This window comes from Entelurus aequoreus, linkage group LG06 (genome assembly GCF_033978785.1).
Source record: "Entelurus aequoreus isolate RoL-2023_Sb linkage group LG06, RoL_Eaeq_v1.1, whole genome shotgun sequence".
Taxonomy (NCBI): domain Eukaryota; kingdom Metazoa; phylum Chordata; class Actinopteri; order Syngnathiformes; family Syngnathidae; genus Entelurus; species Entelurus aequoreus.
The window spans coordinates 39968830-39994519 of record NC_084736.1 but is presented as its reverse complement, the minus strand read 5'-3'; the positions used below and the strand labels follow the sequence as shown (position 1 = coordinate 39994519).

Below are 25690 nucleotides of genomic sequence, written 5' to 3'. Positions count from 1 at the left end.
GCTAGCCTTAATGGCATGTTAGCATTGATTATCTTGCAGTCATGCACTGACCAAATATGCCTGATTAGCACTCCAACAAGTCAATAACATCAACAAAGCTCACTTTTGTGCATTCACGCACAGTATAAAAAGATTTGGTGGACAAAATGAGACAAAGGAGTGGAAGATTTGACATGTAACCATACTGTTGCATCACAGTCCACACTATGGTGAGTTCAAGAACCTCCGAAATTAGTAGGACAAAACGATGTCCACCAAATACTCTCATCAGTGAAGCATACACACACACACATTAAACAGTGGGCTTTCTAACAATTTGGAAGGTTTGTGTCATGTTTGTCCTCAAACAAAACACATACTAAAACCAAAAAAAGATGTTCCCCCATCTTTTTCCATTTTCAATCCTTTTTTAAAAATGCTCCAGAGAGCCTCTAGGGCGGCACTAAAGAGCCGCAAGTGGCTCGAGAGCCGCGGGTTGCTGACCCCTGACCTAGTTAAATGATTTGGCAGACCACGTCAAATTACGTGAAAGACCATGTGAAATGATGTTGTGGCCCGTTAATTGATGTGGCAGAGTACAATAAATTAAGTGGCAGAGTACAATAAATAATGTGGCAGATCAACATTAAAAGATGTGTAAGACCACATTGGATAACGTAGCGAGCCACAGTAAATTATTTGGCACTGGCAGAGCGCATTAAATGTTGTGGAAGACCATGTGAAATGATGTGGAAGACCATGTGAATTGATGTGGCAGACTGCATGAAATTATGTGGCAGACCACACTAAATGTCTTGGCAGAACAAATTAAATGTCGTGGCAGAACAAATTAAATGTTGTGGCAGACCACAGTAAATGTCGTGGAAGACCACCCTAAATGTCGTGACAGACCAAATTAAATGTTGTGGCAGACCACACTAAATGATGAGGAGGACCATGTGAAATGATGTGGAAAACCACATTGAATTATGTTGCAGACCACGTGGAATGATTTAGCGAGCGACCTTAAATTATGTTGAAGATCACATTAAATGATGTGGCAGACCACATGGAATGAAGTGGCAGACCACATTAAATAAAGTGGCGGATCACATTGAATAAAGTGGTAAATCATGTTGAATGACAGTGCACATTGAATGATATGGCAGACTGTGGTTAGGCGGGGCCGGCAGACCGACAGTGAGGCGTGCCCCGCCGGGGCCGACTCTGAGATGGCGGCAAGGCAGGGCACAACGGAGCCTGCTCCAAGATGGCAGCGAGGAGGCGTGGCCGGCAGTCTGACAGCGGGGCAGGGCACACCGGGGCCCGCTCCAAGATGGCGGCGAGGAGGCGTGGCCGGCGGACCCGCGTCCAAATGGACTGCAGGTGCGGGGATCAGGCAGCTGGGCACAATCAATTAATCCCCTCTCAGTGTTTGGAGGAGCGGCAGCCGAGAGTGACGGTGCAGAAGGAAGTGGAGAGCCAGTGGTGCATGAAGAGCGAGCAGCAACGCACGCAGCCGAGCGAGAAGCGGATGATGAGCGCGAGAGGAAGCCACCGAGAGCGAGACGCAGAAGACGCGGCCGGCTGAAAAGCAACCGGAAGAACGAGCAGTGGAAGAGGAAGGAGCTGGAATGCGATCCGACCTGAGACTTGAGGTTTTATTGAAAAATAAAATTAAGTCAAACCTGCTCATCAGAATGTCCTTCCTTGGTGGTCCTGCGAACCCGGACAACAGCCAGAGTCGTTCACATTTGGCACCCAACGTGGCTGGACCATCGGAGGCGGGGGGGGACGATCTCCTGTGGGCTCTCGCGGCAGGCAGCCGCCAGCGACTCGAGGAGTCCCGCCAACAGTTGCGGCTCCTGCAGGTGCTGGCGGACCAGACGGGGAGGGGGGGCGAATGGCCCCCTGAACGAGAAGAAGAACAAGAAAGAGAAGAACAAGAACAAGAAGAAAAAAAGAAGAACAAGAACAAGAAGAACAAGAACAAGAAGAACAAGAACAAGAAGAAAAAGACAAAGAAGAACAAGAAGAAGAAGAAAAAGACGAAGAAGAAAAAGAAGAAGAAAAAGACAAGGAAGAAGAAGGAAAAGACAAAAAAGGAAAAGACAAAGAAAGACAAAGAAGACAAAGCCAAAGAAAAAGGCAAAGAAGAAGACAAAGAAGAGGAAGAAAAGGACACAGAGGAGGAGAAGACCGGGGCCACAGGGGGACCTGGCCGTCCCCAATTCCCGCTCCCTCGAAATGGGGGGCGGGGGGAGTACGCTCAGCCGGTCGGAAGCCCGGCTTGCGTCCGGCGATGGAGGACTGTGGGGAGGTGGACCCGGGCAGACCGACAGCGAGGCGTGCCCCGCCGGGGCCGACTCCGAGATGGCGGCGAGGAGGCGTGGCCGGCAGTCCGACAGCGAGGCAGGGCACACCGGAGCCCGTTCCAAGATGGCGGCGAGGAGGCGTGGCTGGTAGTCCGACAGCGGGGCAGGGCACACCGGGGCCCGCTCCAAGATGGCGGCGAGGAGGCGTGGCCGGCGGACCCGCGTCCAAATGGACTGCAGGTGCGGGGATCGGGCAGCTGGGCACAATCAATTAATCCCCTCTCAGTGTTTGGAGGGACGGCTGCCGAGAGCGACGGGGCAGAAGGAGGTGGAGTTGAGTTGAGTTGAGTTGAGTTTGAGTTTATTTCGAACATGCAAGCATACAACATGATACATCACAATTTCCAGTTTCTTTTCAACATGTTCGAAAAGGAGTAGGAAGAAGCAGAGCTTATTTAATCCTACCCCTTTTCTTTACATAACAGTTGCAAAACTTTTTGTTCACTTCCTGTTCACAATTTTTTCACAATAAACTCCATAAGTAATCACAATAAAAATAAATAAATAAATAATAGTAAGAATTTAATAATAATAATTGGTGAAGTAAGTCATATTTCATATGATGAGATAAGTAAGATTACTTTAAGAATGAATGAATGGATGGATGAAATAAATTGAGAATGTTTGTCATGGTTCTTCTTCTTTGTACTTTGTAAACACTTTAAGTTTGAAGAGTTTCTTGAAGTGTATCATATTAGTACATTGTTTGATTGCTTTGCTTAATCCATTCCATAATTTAATTCCACATACTGATATACTGAAGGTCTTAAGTGTTGTACGTGCGTACAAATGTTTTAAATTACGTTTTTCTCTAAGATTATATTTCTCCTCTTTTTTTGAGAAGAATTGTTGTATATTCTTGGGTAGCAGGTTATAGTTTGCTTTGTGCATAATTTTAGCTGTTTGCAAATTCACTATGTCGTGGAATTTCAGTATTTTTGATTCAATAAATAAAGGGTTTGTATGTTCTCTATATCCAACATTATGTATTATTCTAACTGATCTTTTTTGTAACACCGTTAATGAATGAAGTGTACTTTTGTAATTATTTCCCCATATTTCTACACAGTAGCTCAGATATGGTAACACTAGTGAGCAGTAGAGAATATGAAGGGATTTTTGGTCTAGAACATGTTTTGCTTTATTCATTATTGACGTGTTTCTTGCAACTTTATGTTGTATATTTTTTACGTGAGATTTCCAGTTCAATTTATCATCAATCATTATACCTAGAAATTTGGTTTTGTTTACTCTTTCAATTTCCATTCCGTCTATTTGTATTTGTGTTTGACTTTCTCTTCTACTGTTACCAAATAGCATTATTTTAGTTTTACTAAGATTCAACGATAGTCTGTTTTTGTCAAACCATCTTTTTAATTTGTTAATTTCTTCTGTTATTATTTGTATTATCTCCTGTGTGTTTTCTCCTGAACAAAACGCTGTTGTATCATCCGCAAATAATACTAACTTTAAATCTTTTGTAACTTTACAAATGTCATTTATATAGAGATTGAATAATTTAGGTCCTAGTATTGATCCCTGAGGTACACCACAGGATATATTTAGCGTTGTAGATGTGTGTTCGCCTAGCTTCACGTATTGTTTCCTGTTCGTTAGATAACTTCTTATCCAGTTTAAGAGAGCCAGTGGTGCATGAAGAGCAAGCAGCAACGCACGCAGCAAGAGCAAGCAGCAACGCACGCAGCCGAGCGAGAAGCGGATGCTGAGCGCGAGAGGAAGCGACCGAGAGCGAGACGCAGAAGACGCGGCCGGCTGAAAAGCGACCGGGAGAACAAGCAGTGGAAGAGGAAGGAGCTGGAAAGCGATCCGACCAGAGACTTGAGGTTTTATTGAAAAATAAAATTAAGTCAAACTTGCTCATCAGAATGTCCTTCCTTGGTGGTCCTGCGAACCCGGACAACAGCCAGAGTCGTTCACACAGACCAAATGGAATAACTTGGCGGGCCACATAAAATTATGTGGCGAGCCAGGTCTGGCCCCCGGGCCTTGAGTTTGATACTGGTGACTTAGCTTGTCAGGCACATCTACAAAAGCAGTGAAGTTGTCACGTTGTGTAAATGGTAAATAAAAACAGAATACAATGATTTGCAAATCCTTTTCAACTTATATTCAATTGAATAGACTGCAAAGACAAGATATTTAATGTTCACACTGAGAAACTTATTTTATTTTGCAAATAACCATTAACTTTGAATTTAATGGCAGCAACACATTGCAAAAAAGTTGTCACAGGGGCATTTTTACCACTGTGTTACATGGCCTTTCCTTTTAACAACACTCAGTAAATGTTTGGGAACTGAGGAGATACATTGTTTAAGCTTTTCAGGTGGAATTATTTCCCATTCTTGCTTGATGTACAGCTTAAGTTGTTCAACAGTCCAGCGTCTCCGTTGTGGCAAATTCCAAATGAGCTAATATTTGCAAAAAATCACAAAGTTTTCCAGTTGAAACATTAAATATTTTGTTTTTGCAGTCTATTAAATTGAATGTAAGTTGAAAAAGATTTGCAAATCATTGTATTCTGTTTTTATTAACCATTTACACAATGCGACAACTTCACTGGTTTTGGAGTTTGTACATCTTGTTAAAGGCCTACTGAAACCCACTACTACCGACCACGCAGTCTGATATATCAATGATGAAATCTTAACATTGCAACACATGCCAATACGGCGGGGTTAACTTATAAAGTGCAATTTTAAATTTCCCGCGAAACTTCCGGTTGGAAACGTCTATGTATGATGACGTATGCGCGTGACGTCACGGAGTGAACGGAAGTATTGGCACACCATTGTGTCCCAATGCAAACAGCTCTGTTTTCATCGAAAAATTCCACAGTATTCTGGACATTTGTGTTGGTGAATCTTTTGCAATTTGTTTAATGAACAATGAAGACTGCAAAGAAGAAAGCTGTAGGTGGGATCGGTGTATTAGCATACAGCAACACAACCAGGAGGACTTTGAAATGGATAGCAGACGCGTTAGCCGCCGACCTCACCTTGACTTCCTCCGTCTCCGGGCCGCCGACCGCATCTATGATCGGGTGAAGTCCTTCATCGCGCCGTCGATCGCTGGAACGCAGGTGAGCACGGGTGTTGATGAGCAGATGAGGGCTGGCTGGCGTAGGTGGAGCGCTAATATTTTTAGCATAGCTCTGTCGAGGTCCCATAGCTAAGTTAGCTTCAATGGTGTCGTTAGCAACAACATTGTTAAGCTTCGCCAGGCTGGAAAGCATTAACCGTGTAGTTACATGTCCATGGTTTAATAGTATTGTTGATTTTCTGTCTATCCTTCCAGTCAGGGGTTTATTTATTTTGTTTCTATCTGCATTTAAGACCGATGCTATCATGTTAGCTCCGTAGCTAAAGAGCTTCACCGATGAATTGTCGTGGAGATAAAAGTCACTGTGAATATCCATTTCGCGTTCTCGACTCTCATTTTCAAGAGGATATAGTATCCGAGGTGGTTTAAAATACAAATCCGTGATCCACAATAGAAAAAGGAGAAAGTGTGGAATCCAATGAACCCTTGTACCTAAGTTACGGTCAGAGCGAAAAAAGATATGTCCTGCACTGCACTCTAGTCCTTCACTCTCACAATCCTCATCCACAAATCTTTCATCGCTCAAATTAATGGGGTAATCGTCGCTTTCTCGGTCCGGATGGCTCTCGCTGCATTGTAAACAATGGGGAAATGTGAGGAGCCCTTCAGCCTGTGACGTCACGCTACTTCCGGTACAGGCAAGGCTTTTTTTATCAGCGACCAAAACTTTATCGTCGATGTTCTCTACTAAATCCTTTCAGCAAAAATATGGCAATATCGCGAAATGATCAAGTATGACACATAGAATGGATCCGCTATCCCCGTTTAAATAAAAACATTTAATTTCAGTAGGCCTTTAATATCTGCCTGCCGCTTCAATCTAAAGGCGTTAAAATGGTGGCTCCCTTGATAAGCAGCAAATGAATTGCAGCATTATTCAACAATGCCACTTTAGGAATGAACGTCTCTTAATAGAATTTGAACGATCATATCAAAAGAATGAGGTTTTTTTTACAGCGTCAGAGACTCAATAAACTGCTTGTTTTTAACTACAGCAACTCTGATGCTCGCCGAGAACGCAAAGCTGCTCTAAAATACAATTTACGAGAGCCACTTCATGCAAATGTAAACATATCAAGAGGTGGTAGTTCGAGCAAAAGCCCATCACACACACACACACACACACACACACACACACACACACACACACACACACACACACACACACACACACACACACACACACACACACACACACACACAAGGACTTGTCAGCCCGATGAGCAATTTCAGCGACCATTGGACAAAAGCCCCTCGGAAATATGGCACAGGTTCTGCTCTTGTGTGCCCGTCCTTGTATTGTTCCAGCCAAATAGTCCGTAAGGAATGCCATGATGCCTTGTTTGCTTTGTTTACATTGCTCATAACCAGCAGCGTGTGTAGAGTCTGGTTAGCATATTTAGCTAACCAGCCAAAATATTAGGGACATCTTGAGAGAAGGGCACCGAATTGGGTATTTTTGCAGGTACCTACCAAATTACGTCTACTACCGGCAATAGGCTCATACGTTTGTTCATATTTTCTATGTTTATTACTGTAATATAGGTTGTGAGTTCAAACCCCGGCCGAGTCATACCAAAGACTATAAAATTGGGACCCATTACCTCCCTGTTTGGCACTCAGCATCAAGGGTTGGAATTGGGGGTTAAATCACCAAAATAGATTCCCGGGCGCAGCCACCGCTGCTGCCCACTGCTCCCCTCACCTCCCAGGGGGTGATCAAGGGTGATGGGTCAAATGCAGAGAATAATTTCGCCACACCTAGTGTGTGTGTGACAATCAATGGTACTTTAACTTTAACTTAACTTAGAAAGTGCAGTCAGATACTGTACATCAGGGGTCTCAAAGTCAATTTACCTGGGGGCCACTGGATGCAGAAACTGGGTGAGGCTGGGCCGCAAGTAAAGATTTCTTTAAAAAAATCTAACATGCACTTTTTAATGAATTCACCTTCTTTGAATGGCTTTCCCGCCCTAGCAACCATCTCACTCACCATGTAGCTAGCTTTGACTGCTAAATCGCTCTTTTTGCTTGCTTTCTTGACGAAATCTTGTTGCATCAGCAGACTGGTTTTAAAATTTGCAACCCGGTTCACCCTCTCATCTCCCTGGTATTTTGCATACTCTTCAGCATGTCTAGTTGTATAATGACGTTTCAAATTGTATTCCTTGTGCACCGCAACTTTCTCTGTATCAACTACAGAAAAGAGCTATAAGGATTATTCATAAAGTAGATTACTTAGAACACACTATTATATCATTTATTAATTTGGGTTTATTGAAATTACAGGAGCTAGTAAAGTCACAGACATTATGTGTCATGTTTAAGGCTAAAAGTAAAACATTACCAGCAAATTTACAAAAAATGTTTGTCATCACTTCTGAGAATGAAGAGCATAGAAGAAAAGGTCATTTCCAACATCAGTATTCAAGGACAACTCTAAAACAAATGTGTATATCAGTGGTGGGGGTTGAACTATGGAATTATCTTTACAATAAGATAAAAGATTGTAAAAATATATTCCAATTGAAAAAATATATAAAGACAGAATAATAAGATCATATGGACAGCTTAAATTTTTGTTTACATTTTGCTTTATATTTATTATTTTACTTATTTTTTGCCTGGTTTTGTATTTGTTTTGTATCATCCCGTGAGGTGTATATTACTTCTTTTGTTTTTTTTGTTCGGTTTGTACTTCATGAAGTTTTGCACTTCTTGTGTTTTTTTGTTTGTTTTCGTTATATTTGGATGTAATTGTTGGTTTATATGATATCATTGGGGACGGCGTGGCGAAGTTGGGAAAGTGGCTGAGGGTTACTGGTTCAATCCCCACCTTCTACCATCCTAGTCACGTCCGTTGTGTCCTTGAGCAAGACACTTCACCTTTGCTCCTGATGGGCCTGGTGAGCGCCGTGCATGGCAGCTCCTGCCATCAGTGTGTGAATGTGTGTGTGTGTGAATGGGTGAATGTGGAAATAGTGTCAAAGCGCTTTGAGTTCCTTAAAAAAGGTAGAAAAGCGCTATACAAGTACAACCCATTTACCATATCATTAAGTAAGACTATGTATTATGTTGAAGGGGGCAGGAAAATTTAAGATTTTTCTTCATCCTGCTCCTTCTCAGGCATTGGTGTGTAAATGTATGATTGAATAATTGAGGTATAATTGTCTATCGATCAAAGATGCACATCAATGAAGGAGATAAATAAAAATGAAATGAAATGAAATTAAATAAGACACGTCGGGGTGCCCCTGTGCTCAACAAAGAAATATTGCATCAAAAATCGTCTCTGTCTGGAGCCAACGGGATTGGGTGTGGGGGGCGGGGGGGGCTCGCCGTGGAGCTTACAGTTACGGTAGCACAATTAGCCTTAACATCACCACTAACTTGTTACAAGTCTGATTCGCCCAGCGTCTCTCTGTCGGAGTATCAGCGCTGGGGTCCAGTGCACCACACTTTTGTATTGTCGCTCGCTCCTTCGGCGGAGTGCTTTGGAAGCTACCGGACCGCTCGTCTTCCCCGCCCAGACTGTTTACAACGGGGGCGGGAGTGAGCAGGCGGGCAAGCGAGGGAGGGAGGCACGGAAGGAGGGAGGAAGAGCGTGTGCGGGTGTCGTGGAAAAGCGGCAAAATGTTTCTCTGCTTGCATCACGCAAGTGACGTCAATGCATACTTGCCAACCTTGAGACCTCCGAATTCGGGATATGGGGGTGGGGGGGGTTGAGGTGTGTGTGGGGGGGTTGAGGTGGGCGGGGTTGGGAGGAGGCGGGGTTGGGGGTAGCGGGGGTGTTTTTGTAGCCAGGAAGAGTTAGTGCTGCAAAGGATTCTGGGTATTTGTTCTGTTGTGTTTATGTTGTCTTACGGTGCGGATGTTCTCCCGAAATGTGTTTGTCATTCTTGTTTGGTGTGGGTTCACAGTGTGGCGCATATTTGTAACAGTGTTAAAAAATAAATAAAATAAAATATGACCACCCTCAGTGTGACATGTATGGCTGTTCCTCAAGTATGTCTTGCAATAACTTCCGTGTGGATGCATAAGCTTCATACATCATGTGTCTGTGCCGGCACGCTGTTAGTATGGAGAAAAAGATGATGCGGTGATACTTTCTAGAGACAACACTAAAGGCAGTGCCATCAAAGGCCCGCCCTCGACATTGTCGAGAGCCTTATACCACACCGTGATTGGTAGATTCCTTCAGCTCCGCACACAACGCTGTCAAGCGCCATTCATTTAAAACTTGCGGGCCGCGCTAACATTAAACTGTCATATTAAGGTGGGGGCCGTGAAATAACGTGTTTGAGACCCCTGCTGTACATCAAGAAAAAAGAACAGTCCAAATATTTAAAATGAAAAAAGTCACAGAATTAAGTGTCATTGTCTTACAAAATACAAGACAAAATATTATGAGAACCATTGAATCAATTTTAAAGACGAAAGTCATTGTCTGAAGGGAACAAAAATATAAACGCTTTTGCCCCCATTTTTCATGAGTTGAAGTCAAAGATGTAAAACTTTGACTATATACACAAAAGACCTATTCCTCTCAAATAGGGACGGCGTGGCGAAGTTGGTAGAGTGGCCGTGTCAGCAATCAGAGTGTTGCTGGTTACTGGGGTTCAATCCCCACCTTCAACCTTCCTAGTCACGTCCGTTGTGTCCTTGGGCAAGACACTTCACCCTTGCTCCTGATGGCTGCTGGTTAGCGCCTTGCATGGCAGTTCCCGCCATCAGTGTGTGAATGTGTGTGTGAATGGGTAAATGTGGAAATACTGTCAAAGCGCTTTGAGTACCTTGAAGGTAGAAAAGTGCTATACAAGTATAACCCATTTATTTGTAAATATTGTTGACAAATATGTCAAAATCTGTGTTAGTCAGCATTTCTTCTATGCCAAGATGATCTGTCCCACCTCACAGTTGTGGCATATCAAGATGCTGATTAAACAGCATGATTGTTGCACAGGTGTACCTTAGGTTGCCCACAATAAAAGAGCATTCTGAAATGTGCAGTTTTGCCTTATTGGGGGTCAGAAAAGCAGTCAGTATCTGGTGTGACCACCATTTGCCTCACGCAGTGCAACACGTCTCCTTGGCATAGAGTTGATCAGGTTGTTGATTGTGGTCTGTGTAATGTTGCTCCACTCCTCTTCAATGGCTGTGCCAAGTTGCTGGATGTTGGCAGGAAGTGGAACACGCTGTCGTGTACGCTGATCCACAGCATCCCAAACATGCTCAATGGCTGACATGTCCAGTTAGTATGCTGGCCATGCAAGAACTGGGATGTTTTCAGCTTCCAGGAATTGTGTACAGATCCTTGCAACATGGGGCCGTGCATTGTCTTGCTACAACATGAGGTGATGGTCTCGGGTGATTAGCACAACAATGGGCCTCAAGATCTCGTCACGGTATCTCTGTGCATTCAAAACGCCTTTAATAAAATGCACTTGCGTTTGTTGTCCATAACATACGTCTGCCCATACCATAACCACACCCCCACCACAGGCCACTCCTTTCACAACATTGACATCAGCAAACTACTCTCCCACACTACGCCACACACGCTGTCTGTCATCTGCCCTGAAGAGTGAAGACCGGGATTCATCCGGGAAGACAACACCTCTCCAATCTGCCAGACGCCATCAAATGTGAGCATTTGCCCACTCAAGTCGGTTACGACAACAAACTGCAGTCAGGTCGAGACCCCGATGAGGACGACAAGCATGCAGATGAGCTTCTCTTAGATGGTTTCTCACAGTTTGTACATCAATTATTTGGGTATGCAAACCAATTGTTGCAGCAGATGTCCAGGTGGCTGGTCTCAGATGATAATGGAGGGGCACCTGCTGGATGTAGAGCTCCTGGGCTGGTGTGGTTACATGTGGTCTGCAGTTTTGAGGCCGGTTAGATGTACTGCCAAATTCTCTGAAACCTTTGGAGACAGCTTATGCTTAGAGAAATTAACATTCAATTCCCGGGCAACAGCTCTGGTGGACATTCCTGCAGTCAGCATGCCGACTGCACGCTCCTTGTACTGTGTGATAAAACTGCACATTTCAGTGTGGCCTTTAATTGTTGGCTGCCAAAGGCACATCTGTGCAATAATCGTGCTGTTTAATCATCATCTTGATATGCCACACCTGTGGGGTGGGATGGATCATCTTGGCAAATAACAAATGCTCACTAACACAGATTTAGTCGGATTTGTGAACAATATTTGAGAGGAATAGGTCTTAAAGTTTTACATCTTTGAGTTTAACTCATAAAAAACGGGAGCAAAAACAAAAGTGTTGCGTTTATATTTTAGTTCAGTGTAGTTTTTTTGTAGTTTGTATTATATCCTGTCAAGTTCTCTTATTTTATGTTTCACTTCCTTTTTACCACCACTCTGGTCTGAGCGCTGGCTCGCTCGCTCACCTCTTCCTGATTGGCATTCAGGACACAATTGTCCCTGGTTGCCAATCTGGATACTTCTTATGGATTTTTTTGCATTGTTTGCTTTGCACTTCACATGTGTTTGCTATTTGTGCATGTCCCAGCTACACATATTTGTTTTTTTGTGTGTGTTACTTAACGTCTTCCCTATTAAAATGGGTTTCTTTCATTCACTTGCCTGCCGTCTCTGCATCCCGAAGTCCAGTCATACACCAGAACTTAATGTGTCATTATTATTTTAAAGGTAAATTACAAAATAACAAAAAACATTAAAGGCCTACTGAAACCCACTACTACCGACCACGCAGTCTGATAGTTTATATATCAATGATGAAATCTTAACATTGCAACACATGCCAATAAGGCCGGGTTAACTTATAAAGCCCTAAATCACAAGTGTCTCAAAGGGCTGTACAAGCCACAACGACATCCTCTGTACAGAGCCCACATACGGGCAAGGAAAACTCACCCCAGTGGGACGTCAATGTGAATGACTATGAGAAACCTTGGAGAGGACCGCATATGTGGGTAACCCCCCCCCCCCTCTAGGGGAGACCGAAAGCAATGGATGTCGAGTGGGTCTGACATAATATTGTGAAAGTCCAACACATCAGCGAAAGTCCAGTCCATAGTGGGGCCAGCAGGAACCATCCCGAGTGGAGACGAGTCAGCAGCGTAGAGATGTCCCCATCTGATGGACAGGCTAGCGGTCCACCCCGGGTTTGGAGCAGAGTAGAAAAGAAAAGAAAAGAAACGGCAGATCAACTGGTCTAAAAAGGGAGTCTATTTAAAGGCTAGAGTATACAAATGAGTTTTAAGATGAGACTTAAATGCTTCTACTGAGGTAGCATCTCTAACTTTTACCGGGAGGGCATTCCATACAACACCTAGTGAATTATTGTGGCCACAATAATTCACTAAATAGTTGTATTTAATTTAGTCTATCTATGATAGGACAATGAACAGAGACATTAAGTTCAGAAACAGATATGTTCTGTACCAGATTATATCTAAATAGCTACTTTCCATCTGCAGTCCCTGGCTACCTAAATGAAAGGGATCCAAAAATCAAGCAATAAAATTATGACACAAATTAATCATAATAAATATATACATTCATAATAATCAATAATTAATCAAAAAATAATCATACTTTAGCATGTAATAAATTTTAAGAAAAGTCACCAAATGCCCCTTCATCGACACATACTTAACATACAATACAACCACACCTCATTTACATCATCACACAAAGACCATACATGCTCTTGTTCACATCTGTCATCATTCGTAAAAACAACCAAGATTTTAACAGCCATACCTCACAATTTACAACAAAAATGCTCTCATGGATAAATATAATTTAAGATTAAGATGAAAGATTAAAGTACCAATGATTGTCACACACACACACCAGATGTGGTGAAATGTGTCCTCTGCATTTGTCCCATCCCCTTGGGGAGCAGTGGGCAGCAGCGGCGCCGCGCCCGGGAATCATTTTGGTGATTTAACCCCCAACTCCAACCCTTTGTTGCTGAGTACCAAGCAGGGAGGTTATGGGTCCCATTTTTATAGTCTTTGGTATGACTCGGCTGGGATTTGAACTCCAACCTAATACACATTAAGTTGATGTGTCAACATAATGCCCCTCTTAGTGACCGTGTGAGCATCTTTGATTGCTCCAAGCCACTTTTTAACTTCAAATGTTCTATTCCTTTTGTTATAACGTGGAGAAGGCTAATTGGTCTGTACTTGTTCATGCCTTGTTTATTTCCTGCTTTATGGATTTAATTATAGCAGCAGTTTCTCGACGTGGTAGGGAAAGTGTTTTCCATTATTGATTTATTTATCAATTATTGTTATAGGAGCAATAAGACTAACCTTATACGTTTTTAGGAAGATAGTGTCCAACCCGTATATATATCTCTAGATCGTGAGTCTGATAATGCAGGCAAGATTTTGTTTAACTTTGTTTCATTTGTTAATTCTAAAATTAGTCCATTCTGAATAAATGACAATTATTTGCACTGATTTTGAGGGACTTTTTATTCAGGGTTTGTACAGACTGGATGAAATGTTCATTAAAATTATTACTTATGTCCAGACTGTCTGCAATAGTAGCGCCATTGATATTTAATGTTATAGTGTTGTTTCTTGTTTGCTCTCTTCCCGTAAGTTTGTAATGTTCCCTTTTGCAGCTTTGATTAATTCTAAGTGAAAGTCAGCCTTAGACTCCCGCATAAACATTGTAACTTTGTTTCTCAAAACTTTTAAAATCATACGATCTGTATTTAGACCTGTTATAATTGCTCTTATGAGAGCTGAGTCCCCATTTCTCATTAGAATCCAAATTGTTTTACTAATCAAAGGTATTTTTCATTTTAGCACTCTTCTTTCTGGTTTTGTATTAGTGTATTTACAGATGATCTCTTTGATTTTTTTCATCCAATTGTAATTCTAGTAGGGCTGCTTATCATTTGTGTCATGTAGAAGCCGTTTATAATATCCTTAAGTTTCTTTCTACGCGTCTTATTTAACCAGTCTAGATTAACGTCCCCCATGACGTTCAATTCTTTCATACTGTGCTGTTTGAGGATGTCTGAAAATGAATCGAGAAAAATGTCTTTAGCTGTGGTTGGTCGGTATACTACAATTACCTTGAAATACATTTCTGAGGAAAATGTGATTTTAATTTTAACATACTCAAATTGATCTACTTTTAATGTTTTCCCTTTCATAAATCATAATTCCTCCCCCCTTTGTCACTCTATCTGTTTTTTCTGTAATCCATTAATTAGAACGAAAGGTGTTGTGGGTTTTAATCATGTCTCTGATAGACAAGGTATCCCAGATTAGAGTCTGACAGTAACTGCTGTATTTGTTCAGTATGTTTCTCATTGTAGAAAGTTTAATGATGCGGACATGTTTGTTACTGAATTCTTTCTACAGACTTCTGTCTCTCTGCGACTTTGTGTATGTAATAATGCGACTTTGTGTATGTAATAAGCAACTATAATTATTTGATATGCTTAAATTTGTTATTTTAGCTCAGCTGTTTTATAGCTGCTAGCTCCTTGTAGCCTACAGCAGGAGTGTCCAAATTGCAGCCCATAGCTATGTTTTTTAACAGACAATCGAAACAATTGAAATGTGGTATTTGCGTATCGTTCCAATCAGCGGCAGCTACGCCCTGTTTTAATCATCCGACCTAAATCTTTAGTTTCGTAGGCAGGACAGAGAACAAGGGAACAATGTGGGACAGCAATTGTCCATCTTATACCATGCTAATTGTTGTAAGGATAGTTCACATGAGCGGCCATACCTTGAGTCCCACCATATATAAGAGTAAAAGGGCTCCTATTATGAGTCGTCTAATTGGTAGTCATACATTTTGGCGGGTTGGGTGGCAGGGCACACGGACGCACCTCAGTCAGCCAGTGCTAGGACAGTTGGAGCAGTCACCGTCCTCCATTCATTCCTGGGAGGCGTCCCCAGTAGTTGTCAGCTGATGTCGTGCTGTCAGGCAACATCAGGAAGTTCCTTCTGTGCGGTATTGAATGTCATGGCACATTTCGTAAGCAGGTCATTACAAGGTGTGTGCAGGTTGACCACAAAGGAATGCTTCAAAGACTGTGTTGCACCATTGTCAATCATGATCTGATAACATTGTCCGTTGACACTTATGTCCAGCAGGGGTCTGTTTGTATCTCCTGCTGTTCGTCCTGGTGTGGGCGTCCTCTGTCACACCTGTATGATGTTCTGGCTGCAATTTTGGAGCTTGTCTTGTTCAGAGAAGTTGGCAGTCCCCCGGCTGCATAACAGTTTCAACCCTAGCTTGACCGAGGAGGCCGCGACTACCACCCAAGTCCGTCTGTCTGGTTTTACGTTTTGTTGAGGTTTCTTCCCTCCAGAATTTGGAACTCAAAACATGTATACCCATTGTTTTCCTATCCTCTCGGTTAGTTAAATTTTGCATATCACGTTTTAAAATCACAGTCTTAACTATCCCATTAAATGTTAATCAATAACCCTAATTCAAAGATTATACGTACTACTTCATGTATATTTCAGTCACCTTTTAAATTAATTTTTAATCTAATTAATACTTCACTTGTGCACTCTGACCTTCCATTATGCATGATATTCTACAACACAAAAGAATGTTTTTATACTCGTTTTCTCCATCTTCTCTTTCACACTAGTCACAACATGCACACACACACATTGTTTGGTGCCAACTGTCCTGATAGCGCAGCACAAACCACTCACAAGGCCACCTCCCAGATGTATGGTGTAATGCAATGTTTAAATACAAATAAAAATACTCCAACTTTCAATAGTCAGACTACACTTTAAAGTAAACCGCCTTAAAACTTACTTTTTATTATATTCATTTCCAAACTCACCTCCACCACAGCAGACATTTTCCTCAATCCTATCCCAATACTCCCATAAATTAGAAAGGTGTTTCACAATAGTGGTTAAGTAGTTATTTTAAGTAATAGATCTCAATAAATAATACATTTGCCCTAGTGTGTGAATGTTGTCTATATATCTGTGTTGGCCCTGTGATGAGGTGGCGACCTGTCCAAGGTTAGAGTTAGAGTTAGAGTTTGAGTTTATTTCGAACATGCAAGCATACAACATGATACATCACAATTTCCAGTTTCTCTTTTCAACATGTTCGAAAAGGAGTAGGAAGAAGCAGAGCTTATTTAATCCTACCCCTTTTCTTTACATAACAGTTGCTGAAACTTTTTTATTCACTTCCTGTTCTCAATTTATTCACAATAAACTCCATAGGTAATCACAATAAAAATAAACAAATAAATAATAGTAAGAATTTAATAATAATAATTGGTGAAGAAAGTCATATTTCATATGATGAGATAAGTAAGATTACTTTAAGAATGAATGAATGAATGGATGAAATAAATTGAAAATGTTTGTCATGGTTCTTCTTCTTTGTACTTTGTAAACACTTTAAGTTTGAAGAGTTTCTTGAAGTGGATCATATTAGTACATTGTTTGATTGCTTTGCTTAATCCATTCCATAATTTAATTCCACATACTGAAGGTCTTAAGTGTTGTACGTGCGTACAAATGTTTTAAATTACATTTTTCTCTAAGATTATATTTCTCCTCTTTTGTTGAGAAGAATTGTTGTATATTCTTGGGTAGCAGGTTATAGTTTGCTTTGTGCATAATTTTAGCTGTTTGCAAATTCACTATGTCGTGGAATTTCAGTATCTTTGATTCAATGAAAAAAGGATTTGTATGTTCTCTATATCCAACATTATGTATTATTCTAACTGATCTTTTTTGTAACACCGTTAATGAATGAAGTGTACTTTTGTAATTATTTCCCCATATTTCTACACAGTAGCTCAGATATGGTAACACTAGTGAGCAGTATAGACTATGAAGTGATATTTTGTCTAGAACATGTTTTGCTTTATTCATTATTGACGTGTTTCTTGCTACTTTATGTTGTATATTTTTTACGTGAGATTTCCAGTTCAATTTATCATCAATCATTATACCTAGAAATTTGGTTTAATTTACTCTTTCAATTTCTATTCCGTCTATTTGTATTTGTGTTTGACTTTCTGTTCTACTATTACCAAATAGCATTATTTTAGTTTTACTAAGATTCAACGATAGTCTGTTTTTGTCAAACCATCTTTTTAATTTGTTAATTTCTTCTGTTATTATTTGTATTATCTCCTGTGTGTTCTCTCCTGAACAAAACGCTGTTGTATCATCCGCAAATAATACTAACTTTAAATCTTTTGTAACTTTACAAATGTCATTTATATAGAGATTGAATAATTTAGGTCCTAATATTGATCCCTGAGGTACACCACAGGATATATTTAGCGTTGTAGACATGTGTTCGCCTAGCTTCACGTATTGTTTCCTATTCGTTAGATAACTTCTTATCCAGTTTAAGACTAACCCTCTGATGCCATATCGTTCTAGTTTTTTGATTAAAATATTGTGATTAATTGTGTCAAATGCTTTAGTTAGATCCATAAAAACCGCTGCTGCACATTTTTTACTGTCTATTGCATTGGTAATTTCTTCTGTAATTTCAATTAAAGCCATTGAAGTTGAGACATTAGCTCTGTATCCATATTGGTTCTCTTCGAGTATTCTATTTTTATTTATGAAACTCTCTAATCTGTTATTAAACAGTTTTTCAATGATTTTAGAAAATTGTGGAAGTAAAGAAACAGGTCTATAATTTGTAAATTGATGTTTATCTCCAGTCTTATAAATTGGTGCAACTTTAGCTATTTTCATTTTGTTTGGGAATGTACCTGTTTGAAATGATAGGTTACTAATATACATTAATGGTCCTGAGATCTCTTCTATAACCTTTTTTATCGTTTCCATATCAATTCCATTACAATCAGTTGAAGTCTTAGATTTACATTTTTTCACGATTGTAACTATTTCCTCCTGTGTCACATTACTGAGGAACATGGAGTTGGGATTTCGCTCTATGGTATCATTATAGTCCTCAATTGGAACTGGGTCTGTAATCCTTTCTTCCAATTTTGGTCCAATATTTACAAAATAATTATTGAAGCTTTCAACTACTTCCTTTATGTTGTCATTGTTTTTATTTCCGTCTAAAAAGTATTGAGGGTAGTCCCTCTTTGTGCCATTTTTAATAATGCTATTGAGGATGCCCCATGTTGCTCTCATATTATTTTTGTTCCTTCCTTCTCTATATAGTGTATTCTTCTTCTTACAAGCATTTTTTAATCCTTTTGTCATCCATGGTTGATTATTATTTCTCTGTTTATTACTAAGTTGTATCCATGGACAATGTTTGTCATAAAGTATTATGAACTTGTTTAAGAAATGTTCATATGCTTCATCAACCTCTTTTTCATTGTACACATTGTCCCAATCTTGCTTTTGTAGATCAATTTTGAAAGCAGTCATCCTCTTCTCTGTGCAAAGTCTTCGAAATGTCCTTTTGTCTTCCATTTTCTTCTTGTAGTGTCCATCATATATTGTAAAAGCTGGCAGATGATCACTAACGTCGGTTATAAGTAGACCACTTGTAGTGTTATTGTCAAACTCATTGGTAAAAATATTATCAATAAGCGTGGCACAGTGTGCTGTGATTCTACTTGGCTTTGTGATTTTTGGATATAAACTGATGCTGTACATTGTATCAATGAAGTCATCAATAGACTTTTGCTTGTTAGGGTTCAATAAGTCAATATTAAAGTCACCACATAAGAACATTATTCTTTGACCATTATCCATGTAAGTAGCCTTGATCCATTCTTCAAATGTTTCTATACTTGACTTAGGTGATCTATATATACAACTGATGAAAATGTTTTTGCTTGTTTCCTGACATATTTCAATGGTTATACATTCTAAGATATTATCTATAGCAAATGACATGTTTTTTACCACTTTGTAGTTCAGGTTCTTCATCACGTACACAGCTACTCCTCCTCCATTTTTGTTGGTTCTGTTGATGTAGTTTAGTTCATATCCCTCCAGATCAAAATCTATTCCTTTTTTATCATCAATCCATGTTTCTGTAACAGCAATCACTTTGAATGGTCCGTTGATGTGTTCCAAAAAGTTATTTATGTTGTTGTAGTTTGCATACAAGCTTCTGCTATTAAAATGAATAATTGACAATTTGTTATCGCATGTAATGTTGCTATTATATTGATCATCTGTATAATAAAAACAATTATTACTGATGTGGGAGAAAAAATGTGTATCTGGATCTATATCATTTTCCAAATTCTGGTTTTTGTAATCTTTGTTGCAGAAATTTTTTAGTTCCATATTTTCTTGTTCAACAATCTTTGATGTTGTTTCAATAATCTCAATAAGTGTAGGTGGATGCAATCCTGAATGTAGGTCCTCTTGTTTAGTCGTCCCTTGGAACATAGTAGTGTCGATGTTGAATTTGGGTGTTTGTTTTCTGTCAGAGTCCATTATCATCGTTGTTTTGGTAGCTGTGTAAACTTTAAAAAATGTCCAGGTCCTTGATGTCATGGACAACAATTACTCTTGCTTCTGGACCTCCATTCAGCTTGATGTAGATTTTACAGTTGGTGCTCCAAGTTCCCTGGATTTTTCCCTGCCTTCTCAAGTCGCGTGCTTTCTTGGCGATTCCAGCATTGCGTTTTGTGAGATGCTCATTCATGTACACATTTGTTCCCTTCAGCTTCTTTCCCTGTCTCAGCAATGCCATTTTAGATTTTCTGTTTACGAGTTTCACGAGCACGACTGGAGTGGCGTTGTTGTTTCTTCCGTTCAGTGGGATGCATGTTTCGATGGTATTAATGTCAATTTCAATTTCCTTTGATTGCAGAAAGTTGACCACTTGCTGTTCTGCTGAGATCATATCCATTTCATCTGGTTCACCTTCATTATTCACAGCTTTCGCATAGGATCTTGGTTTAATTCGGTGCCCAGTCACGATGATATCATTCATTCGTTTGTCCTGATCCATATCATCTATGATATTCCTCAACATGTTGTTGTCTTCTTGAAGGGTCTTCATTCGTTTGCCCATTTCAGTGGCTTCATTATTTCTTCTGTTGTTCTGAGATTGCAGATTTTCTATATTTTCCTGCAGACTTTTCACATCTTGTTGGTGTTCTGTTGTTACTTTTCTCAGATATTCTTTCAATTCTTTCATTTCTTCTTTCATTTCTTTCATTTCTTTTTTCATTTCTTTCATTTCTTCTTTCATTTCTTTCATTTCTTCTTTCATTTCTTCAAGTATTTGTAGTATCACTTCTTGATTCCCATCATGTCCTGTTTCCAACCTCAAATCTTGTTCCCAGTTGTGTTCTGTAACAGCTGACCCCGAAGGTTTCGGGATTTCAATCTTTCCTTTACCTTTTCGCATCGCGGCAGTCACTGACGTCACTGCCTCTTGCTTGTGTCTTAACGGCAGTTGCTTCTTTAGCGACTTGCGGCACTTTAACTTGTTTTTTCCAACAATATCGTATCTTGCGCCGTTCAGAGATCAATTTGAGGTGTCAGCCTGTCAACTTATATCACTCTGCGACGTCGGGATCACTTTAAAACAGCTGTAAACTCGCCGTAGCTTTTGGTTGCTAGGCAACCGCTTTGAACTGCGGCAAGGCGCCTTTGGCTTGAGTCTAACGGCTCTCTCAACTCGCCTTCTTTCAGCGTACCAGTGCCTCTCAACTGACCAAAATCAGATTGAAGATGCCAGGGTACTCTCCTGTGGCTGTGATCGCAAATCAGTGGTCAAAATCTTCAGATTTAACAAAAAACTCCGGTAGCAAGAGCGGAGCCTTTCTCTTTTGCGTCCTTTCTCATTGACAGGAAGTGACATCTCCAGATGGGACCTAAACTATTTATACTTGATCTAAATGATATTTATTCAGTATCTTAATCAATTAAATGTATCACGTTTGCAGATAATACAAATGTATATTGTTCAGGAGAAGACTTGAAGAAAGCGTTGAGGAAATTGAGGTCGCGTTGATTCACCTAAAAAATTATTTAATATTAATATCAATCAATCAATCAATGTTTATTTATATAGCCCTAAATAACAAGTGTCTCAAAGGGCTGTACAAGCCACAACGACATCCTCGGTACAGAGCCCACATACGGGCAAGGAAAACTCACCCCAGTGGGACGTCAATGTGAATGACTATGAGAAACTTTGGAGAGGACCGCATATGTGGGTAACCCCCCCCCCTCTAGGGGAGACCGAAAGCAATGGATGTCGAGTGGGTCTGACATAATATTGTGAAAGTCCAACACATCAGCGAAAGTCCAGTCCATAGTGGGACCAGCAGGAACCATCCCGAGCGGAGACGGGTCAGCAGCGTAGAGATGTCCCCATCCGATGCACAGGCTAGCGGTCCACCCCGGGTTGGGAGCAGAGTAGAAAAGAAAAGAAAACAAACGGCAGATCAACTGGTCTAAAAAGGGAGTCTATTTAAAGGCTAGAGTATACAAATGAGTTTTAAGATGAGACTTAAATGCTTCTACTGAGGCAGCATCTCTAACTTTTACCGGGAGGGCATTCCATAGTATTGGAGCCCGAATAGAAAACGCTCTATAGCCCGCAGACTTTTTTTGGGCTCTGGGAATCACTAATAAGCCGGAGTTCGTTGAACGCAGATTTCTTGCCGGGACATATGGTACAATACAATCGGCAAGATAGGCAGGAGCTTGACCGTGTAGTATTTTATACGTAAGTAGTAAAACCTTAAAGTCGCATCTAAGGTGCACAGGAAGCCAGTGCAAGTGAGCCAGTATAGGCGTAATATGATCAAACTTTCTTGTTTTTGTCAAAAGTCTAGCAGCCGCATTTTGTACCAACTGTAATCTTTTAATGCTAGACATAGGGAGGCCCGAAAATAAAACGTTACAGTAATCGAGACGAGATGTAACGAACGCATGGATAATGATCTCAGCATCGCTTGTGGACAAAATGGAACGAATTTTAGCGATATTACGGAGATGAAAGAAGGCCGTTTTAGTAACACTCTTAATGTGTGACTCAAACGAGAGAGTTGGGTCGAAGATAATACCCAGATTCTTTACCGAGTCGCCTTGTTTAATTGTTTGGTTGTCAAATGTTAAGGTGGTATTATTAAATAGATGTTGGTGTTGAGCAGGACAGATAATCAGCATTTCCGTTTTCTTAGCGTTGAGTTGCAAAAAGTTAGCGGACATCCATTGTTTAATTTCATTAAGACACGCCTCCAGCTGACTACAATCCGGCGTGTTGGTCAGCTTTAGGGGCATGTAGAGTTGAGTGTCATCAGCATAACAGTGAAAGCTAACAGCGTATTTGCGTATGATGTCACCTAGCGGCAGCATGTAAATACTAAAGAGTGCAGGGCCAAGAACCGAACCCTGGGGAACTCCGCACGTTACCTTAACATAGTCCGAGGTCACATTGTTATGGGAGACACACTGCATCCTGTCAGTAATATAAGAGTTAAACCAAGACAAGGCTAAGTCTGACATCCCAATACGCGTTTTGATACGCTCTAATAAAATATTATGATCAACAGTATCGAAAGCGGCGCTAAGATCAAGAAGCAGCAACATAGATGACGCATCAGAATCCATCGTTAGCAATAGATCATTAGTCATTTTTGCGAGGGCTGTCTCCGTAGAGTGATTTGCCCTGAAACCGGATTGAAAAGGTTCACAGAGATTGTTAGACGCTAAGTGTTCATTTAGCTGCTGTGCGACAATTTTTTCGAGGATTTTCGAGATAAACGGAAGGTGGGACACCGGCCGGTAGTTTACCAAGAGATCAGGATCGAGGTTAGGTCTTTTGAGTAGAGGATGAATAACCGCTTTTTTGAATGCTAGGGGAACAGTGCCAGAGGAAAGTGATAAGTTTATAATATTTAACACTGATGGACCTAATAATACAAAAAGCTCCTTGATAAGTTTCCCAGGAATTGGGTCAAGTAAACATGTTGTTTGTTTTATCCCACTTACACGCTGTAATAATTCCTCTAATGTTATTTCATCAAAGAGAGAGAAACTATTTTGGAGGGCAGTGTCCGTCGTATATACAGTCGTATCTGTGTTAATAGAACCCGGTTGTAGCTGAGATGCATTGTCTTTAATCTCTTTTCTAATGACTTCAATTTTCTTATTAAAGAAATTCATAAAGTCATCTGCTGAGTGGGTGGAGCTACTGGGAGGAGTCCCTTGTTGGGTTAGCGATGCTACTGTACTAAACAAAAATTTAGGATCATTTTTGTTGAGGTGGATGAGATTTGAGTAATATTTAGCTTTAGCTGAGGTAAGCATGCGTTTATAAGTTATTAAACTATCACTCCATGCTTGATGGAAAACCTCAAGTTTAGTCGCACGCCATTTGCGTTCCAGCTTTCTACATGATAATTTCTGGGCTTTAGTTTCTTCTGTAAACCATGGGGTACGCCTTTTAGGGGCCCTTTTTAGCTTTAGCGGTGCTACACTATCAATGGTGTCGCGCAGGGCGTCGTTAAAGTTGTTAGTGAGGTTATCAATAGAGCCCACATAATTTGGGAATGGTGCCATTACCGAAGGCAGTAGGTCAGTAAAAGTTGTCGTTGTGGCAGCATTAATGTTGCGGCTGCTATAGTAGTTATTATTATTATTATTAGTTTGTTGACAATGAGTCAGAACTTCGAATTTTATAAGGTAATGATCGGAAATTACTTTAGTGTACGGGAGTATCGTAACTTTAGAGGTGGTGACACCCCTGACAAGCACTAGATCTATTGTATTACCGTTGCGATGCGTGGGTTCATTTATTATTTGTGTAAGACCACAGCTATCAATTATAGTCTGGAGCGCCACGCATGGAGGGTCCGATGGGGTATTCTAATGGATATTAAAGTCCCCCATTATGATTATATCGTCAGCGTGCGTCACTAGATCAGCAACAAACTCTGAGAATTCACTGATGAAGTCCGAATAGGGCCCAGGGGGGCGGTAGATAGCCAGGTCGAGAGGTAGCGGTGTGACAAACCTCATAGTGAGCACCTCAAACGAGTTATATTTATTATTTAGGTTAAATGTGAAATTATAGTTTTCATTGTATATTAGTGCGACACCCCCTCCCCTTTTAAGAGGACGGGCAACATGTGCATTTGTATAGTTAGGAGGAGATGCCTCATTTAGCGCAAAAAAATTGTCTGGTTTGAGCCAGGTCTCGGCGAGACCAACGACGTCAAGTTTGTTGTCTCTAATGACCTCATTAACTAATAACGTTTTGGAAGATAATGATCTTATATTTAAAAAGCCCATATTATAGGTAGTGGGCTGTTTTGAGGATTGTTTGTTGAAATTATCCGAGGTACCAATATTAATAATGTTGCGTTTATTATGCGTAGTGCACTTTAAATAGTTCCGACCATATCTAGGAATTGATACGACGGGAATTTTCAGATTGTTTGCTTGATGCTGCGATAAACTGAACGCATCATAGTTAGCCACCTCAGTACAATGTATGTCTGCCTCTGACACGGTCACAAAAGAAAAAACATTATGTGAGTTGTGTTTTATTCTAAGAGAATTGCTATGTGTGCAGGGATTATCCAGCCTGGCGCCGGCAAGTTCTAGTTTAAATGACTCCTTACCCGGACACTCCGCGCTTCTTTGAGGATTAGCCTTTGTTGTTAGCCCCGCTCGGCATCCCCGCTTCTGCTTCCGCTCACACCGCTTACGTCTCCTCCATTGACGGTCCCCGCTAGTACTTGACTCCGCTGCTACAAAGGCTGCTCGATGAAGCCCGCGAAGTATTCCCATGCTAGCGAGGAGGTCCACTGTACATGCATCTTTCAGTCTATAACGACCCGATCTATCCACATCCAAAATTGTCTGTCGGTCGTATGTGATCACAGAGTGTTCACGCTTTGAGCCAGCCATGAAATTGACAGAAATGACGGGTGTTTTTAGCCAAATCGCTCTACACTCCCAAGAGCGTCTTCTAGCTGCTGCATTTTAATGCGCCGCCATTTTGTAATATCATAAGTAACAAGTAATAAGTAATCATTGAATGATAACAAAACTACATTTGTGGTGTTTAGTGGTGCAAAGTCAAATTGTGAAACAAAAATTAAAGTTGAATCAAGTGGAAATTGACAGAGTATATGAACTAAATTCTTGAGAATAATAATTGATCATTAATATGTTGGAAGCCGCATATTGATCATATTAAAGAAAAATATCCAAATCCATTGTTATTCTGTATAAAGTAAGACACATGCTGAATAAGAAATGTC

At 40.6% G+C, this 25690-nt stretch overlaps 1 protein-coding gene across 1 annotated transcript; it reads right to left on the bottom strand.

Annotated features, from left to right (window-relative positions):
- Positions 1–1661: 1661 nt before the first annotated feature.
- Positions 1662–22649, bottom strand: LOC133652732 (uncharacterized; the record flags this gene model as incomplete). Its single annotated transcript, XM_062051784.1, has 4 exons — positions 1662–1698; positions 1741–1890; positions 2165–2289; positions 22185–22649. Coding segments are annotated over 4 exons (777 nt in total), but the record flags the coding sequence as incomplete, so codon positions are not given.
- Between the last annotated feature and the right edge of the window lie 3041 nt (positions 22650–25690).